The 5,232-nt window shown below is 47.6% G+C and overlaps 1 protein-coding gene across 1 annotated transcript; it reads right to left on the bottom strand.

Annotated features, from left to right (window-relative positions):
* Nucleotides 270–1,139, bottom strand: LOC8082750 (cytochrome P450 71D6). Its single transcript, XM_002446220.2, has 2 exons — nucleotides 447–1,139; nucleotides 270–356 (listed from the first exon to the last, which is right to left on the bottom strand). Exons 1-2 carry the CDS (start codon nucleotides 1,137–1,139, stop codon nucleotides 270–272), a joined length of 780 nt encoding a protein of 259 aa, XP_002446265.2.

Raw genomic sequence — 5,232 nt, 5'->3', positions numbered from 1 at the left:
CTTCAGTGCGCTTTCAACTTTCACCATGTGTACTTTCAAGTTGCAAAATACAGTGGTTGACCAAATTCACAAAGCTTAGAAAGCATTACCCCTGGAGAGGTACAGATATCAATGCAAAAGGTCCTCGAAATAAAGGTTGCATAGAAAATGGTTTGTCAATTAAGTCTTATTTAGTTCACCCACAAACCAAAAACTTTTTAAAATTCCTTATCACATCGAATCTTGTGGCACATGCATAGAGCATTAAATCTCCTATACAACTAAAAAGACTAAAGAGTGGACATCGTTTTGGTGCGACATTGTAACCTGGGCCCATAGTCCTGCCTCGTGTTGCGATCTCGCACCCCCACGGCACCCTGCTCAAAATTGGAAACAAAAGCAATCACGGATGAGCAGAAAAGGAAACGCTCCGAGCAGGAAAAGGAAATGCTCCTGTAGTTTCGCACCAGCCTCGACGACGGGAACAGATCCACCAGGAAGAACCCCGACACCAGCTGGCTGACCTCGTTGTACCGGCGGATGAAGTCGTCGGACTTCTCGGCGCAGTTGCCACCGAACATGGCCCTCGCCACGAGATCCGGCGCGAGCGCCTTCACCTCGTCGCTGACGTTAACAACGCCGCCGGCGGCGGCGACGGATCGGAGGAGGCGGCCTACCTCGTCGGCCCTGATGGACTCGATGCGCTTCACCTGGGCGGCGCTCAGGAGCTCGACGACGACGGTCTTCTTCATCTGGATCAAGCGGTCGCCGTAGGGGGCGAAGCCGAGCCCCTTGCCCTTGCAGCCGACGATGTCGATGGTGACGCTGGTGGTCGGCCGGGAGAAGAAGGCGAGGTCGTGCGTCTTCATCACCAGCTCCGCCGCCTCGGCACTGCACACCACCAGCGTCGGGACCTCGCCGAGCCTAAGGAAGATGAGCGGGCCGTGCCGGCGGGACAGCTCCATCATTGTGCGGTGTCCGAGGCCGCGCACCACGTGGTGGATGCTGCCGATGATCGGAAGCGTCCATGGCCCCGGCGGCAGTCGCTTCTCGTGCTTGCTCTTGTCGCCGGCTCTCACGGCTCTGGGCTTATGAAACCAAAGGAGGGCTACTACTGTGGCTAGGGAAACGGCATAGTACAAGGTGATGAGAAGCTCCATTTGCAAATATTGGATGTTCTAGCTATGAACTCAAAGCGTTAATTAACTAACATGCTGGATTTATACAAGTACCTAAACAATAAGTAAATAAATAGGGAATTTTCCCAGCTCAATCATTTGGGCCAAATACGTACTGTGGTCCAAAAGATCAAGATCGTGCATGTCATTGCAAAAAAAATGGGCCAAATTATTTCTAAGATAATGAATGGGCAAACATTAATTTCGGCAATTCAGTCACGTTCTTATCATGTACCTGCACCCTGCATGCTTGACATCATCTATATCCCTCCTGTCTGCACAGAAGAAGGGGGGCACAACCTCAAAGATAATAAAGAAAGTATTTTGGCTGCAGCATTACGGAGACGCATACACAAATCTCCTACAACTAAACAGAATAAAAGTAAAACCACTGCCATATTTTTTGGGTTCGCTTCCGTCTCCCCTCTCCGTGCGACCATCGGCACAAAAGGAGAAAAAGGAAACCTCGCTCTTCCCGCACACGCAATCACCGTCGCACACAAGGAAAGGCCGCATCGCATCCCGTAGCGGTCCACACCGCATCGCACCTCCACCCTCGATCACTGAGCCCTCGTCCTCGCCCTCGCCCTGCAGTCCGCGTGAAGCACCGCGACCTCGATCGTGGGCAAGACAAAGCCGAGCACGAAGCCGGGTGGGGTTCTTGCGGCTCCAGATCGCACGACTCCTCTCACAACGCCTCCAGGTCGCTGGTCGCTAGGCGCCAGCCGCCCTGCCTTGCGAGGCCGATCCAGCGCGTAGCCAGGCCGTGTTCGAGCTCGGCGCCTTGGCCGAGCCTTCAACCTGGCCACCACAGCGACCTCCACTTCGGGCCAGTCGGCTGCCTCTCCTGCTTCAACCTCGTCATCTTCGCCATGGTGGATGACCTGCACGAGAAGACGCGGAGAGGGCACGATGGTCGCCGCCGCTGGGATACTAGCGAACGTGTTCATGCTGCTGCAGCCGTACCAAGTAGAAAATGAGATCTTCTATGAATTTCATTTTTTTATTTTTTCATTGTGTTAAGCCTGCAAATTGGTCCTGGAACGAGCTGCAGGCCTGTACAATCATGTCGTTTGGATACAGATTGCTGTTATGCCCATTTTAGTTAGGGTGCTCTTCATCCGATTTTAGCATGTTAATGATGCCGATGTACTGTATTCAATTTCGGCACTACAAGGGAGACTATACGCATGGATGGTGGCTACAGGCACAAGTATACAAGAGGTAGCAACAGGTTCGAGTCAACCTCATTTTATTTTCCTTCCATGAGTTAAGCAACTAATGTGCTCATATTTGTTCTAAAAGTTAAAACTATTTTTTCAAATCTCCTTTTCCTTGCTTCATAAAGATCAACAACTTACTTCCAATCATGTTTATTAGCTTTTGCAAACCAAGAATTGCACTTATTTTTCTATATAAGATTCTTATGGTAACATGATTTATCAATTTGTTTTTAGACCTTGATAAACTTCGAGACCTTCTTTTGTTGATTTGAGAACTTAGCAATGCAGATGAAGGAATAAAAAATACTTCAGCATGGATTATGGGCAAAGCCAATAAGAACAATGTTCTTGTTCAAAACAAGGTACTATAAGCTTAACAAGTCTCCAACTATTTTTATTCTTTGAATGCACCACTTTACGGGGTATCAGTATTTACAGCTTACTCAAGAAAAGTGTTTTTCATTCTTTGAATGCATCACTCTATAGGGTATCCGTATTTACAAAACTCTTTGTACTTGGCTAGATCCTTGGATACGGAGTTTTGTAAAGATTAGTGTTGACGATTTATTCTAGTTCTGCACTAGAACCTGCAAAGGCACACTTCAGGAACTGTTTCTCTTAGTTGGTCCAACAACATTGCACAGACCATAGAGAAAAATGTCTCTTTTTAGAATGTCCTTTTAGGTTTCTCAGTGCTTGATTGTAAATATCAGCTCGGATCGAGTGGACGGTGTATAACATTGAGATTGGAGGCCATGGGTGTTGATGCAAAAAGATCTGCAAACACAAAGAGCTAATACCCGATTCAAACGTTAAGGCGTGCCAGCCGATTTGACCTTACTATCGGCAAAGGTGGTAACTCGAATACTTTAGTCCTGACAACAGCGATGCGCCCGGATGTCACGGCTAAGAGGTACTCACGCGGATCTTGAGAACACGCCGAGCTTAAGTCGACGAATTCCTAAAAACTCGTAATAAAAGGAAAAAAAATATGACGAAGTCGTCGAAAAGTAGATGCTGGAATATGAGTAAAAACGAGTATTTGATTGATTGATTAATGTCTCATTACAAAGCCCTAGGGTCCATATTTATACCCTGCTCAAAGAGCTATAACTAAACACGACCAGAATTCGAATTCCAAATTACACGGAATCCGCATACAAAACGATTTAAACAAATAAGGAAATAACTCAGTTATCCCTCGTGACAAATTGAAACTCTTCCACAACCCGATCAGCAGCTTCCAGACTCCCCCTCTGTATCATCGGCAGACTCTTTTGCCATGGTCATCGGCAGACCTCCTCATCATAGTCATCGGCACAGACACATCATCACCTGTAAACTTAGTCACGTCCAACCTCTCCTTTATCGGCAACCATCCTCATCGGCAACTCATCCTGTAAACCACATACTGTCATCTTATCCTGCCATCCTGGACACGTGCCCAAAAACGGTGTCAACACATGCCCCCCAATTTCGGAGTATGAAACTATTAATGCTCCGAAATTTTCTGCAGTAATGATGCCTTTTCCCGCAATTAATGCTCCTAGTCTGGTAACCGACAACCTCAATCCAAACAACTCCGATCCTATTCTCCTGCAAATTCCTCGAAATCCTCAACTTCCTGAACGGGCACTTCCTTCTCATCCGCACATCGGCAATATTACCGTTACGAAGATCTACCGATGGACTAATCAGGACGTTCGTATAAATGGCTACCTTTTACTTTATCCGCCCATCGGCAATATGACCGTTACAGTATGCTGCCGATGGACCGACCAGAAGATCCCGTACAGTAAAATATCTCCATGTAATGACCGTTCCCCGTCAAATCACCTGCACAATCCCTTGATTACCGTGCGAACAGTTACCATATCTACCTGAGCATCCTCGGGTCTCTCGGATGCGGCAAAGAGATAAGTCAGATTTGCCCTTGTCCGTTTTATCCTATAAATAGTTCCTTCTCGGGTACTCCTTCTCCATCACATCATTTCACCACCCCTACTTTTACTTTTCCAGCGGCGGCGCCATTCACAACCTTCGAGACCTCCGACAAGCACTCCTCTTCATCAACTCCGGTGCCCTCAAACGTCCTCTTCACGACAAGATGGCCATTGGCTTCGTCGTCCCTGAGGTCAGATCTCCATCTCATCTTCTGTATTTTTTTCTCGTATTCCTGTTCATCCGCGATTCATCTTACTGAATATTTTCCTTTTCCTTTTTCTTTGTATTTTTATTCCCCAAAACACTAGGAGTTATCCAGCAAAATTGTCATCCCCACCGATCAACCACACCTCCAATGTCTCGGCCCACTAGGGGATCCAGATCCAACTGACCTTATCAATGCAGAAACCAACAGGATTCCCTTTAGAGCCGAAACTTTTTCTTTAGATCTGTGGAAAGACACCTTTCGCTCTTGGCCCAACCCTACTGTAGGGTGGAAAGACTGGTTCTTAAGAGCCAGCAATTCGAATGAAGTCCAGTGGGGTGAAAGGAAGCTAGCCCAATGCATCAGGCTATCTATTGCCGATATGCACAAGAATGAGTCGCTGTTGATAGCTGCGTCTTATTTTTGGTCACATACTCTTAATGCTTTCGTCTTTGGCCACGGCCCTGTTTCTCCCACTCTTGCCGATGTAGCTATGCTCACTGGTCTAGACGTCTCTTCTGCCGATAGCACCCACTTCTTTGATACCGCTCCTAGTGCCAAAGTGGAGACTCGCGCCATCGGCGGTTGGTCGGGGTACATTCAGAAGTACCGTGGGAAGGGGCCTGTCACCATAAAGGAACAAACCACCTTTCTGAACATGTGGCTAGACAAGTTTGTATTCTGTGGTCGATCGGCAGGACCG

The sequence above is a fragment of the Sorghum bicolor genome, chromosome 6 (genome assembly GCF_000003195.3).
Source record: "Sorghum bicolor cultivar BTx623 chromosome 6, Sorghum_bicolor_NCBIv3, whole genome shotgun sequence".
Taxonomy (NCBI): domain Eukaryota; kingdom Viridiplantae; phylum Streptophyta; class Magnoliopsida; order Poales; family Poaceae; genus Sorghum; species Sorghum bicolor.
Note: the sequence above shows the minus strand (reverse complement) of the source record. Positions and strands in the feature narration are given on the sequence as shown.

Coding starts and splice junctions, on each gene's coding strand:
- LOC8082750 (XM_002446220.2), bottom strand. CDS start 1,139: ATGGAGCTTCTCATCACCTTGTACTATGCCGTTTCCCTAGCCACAGTA. Junction 357..446: donor TGTTCCCGTCGTCGAGGCTG/GTGCGAAACTAC, acceptor AATTTTGAGCAG/GGTGCCGTGGGGGTGCGAGA.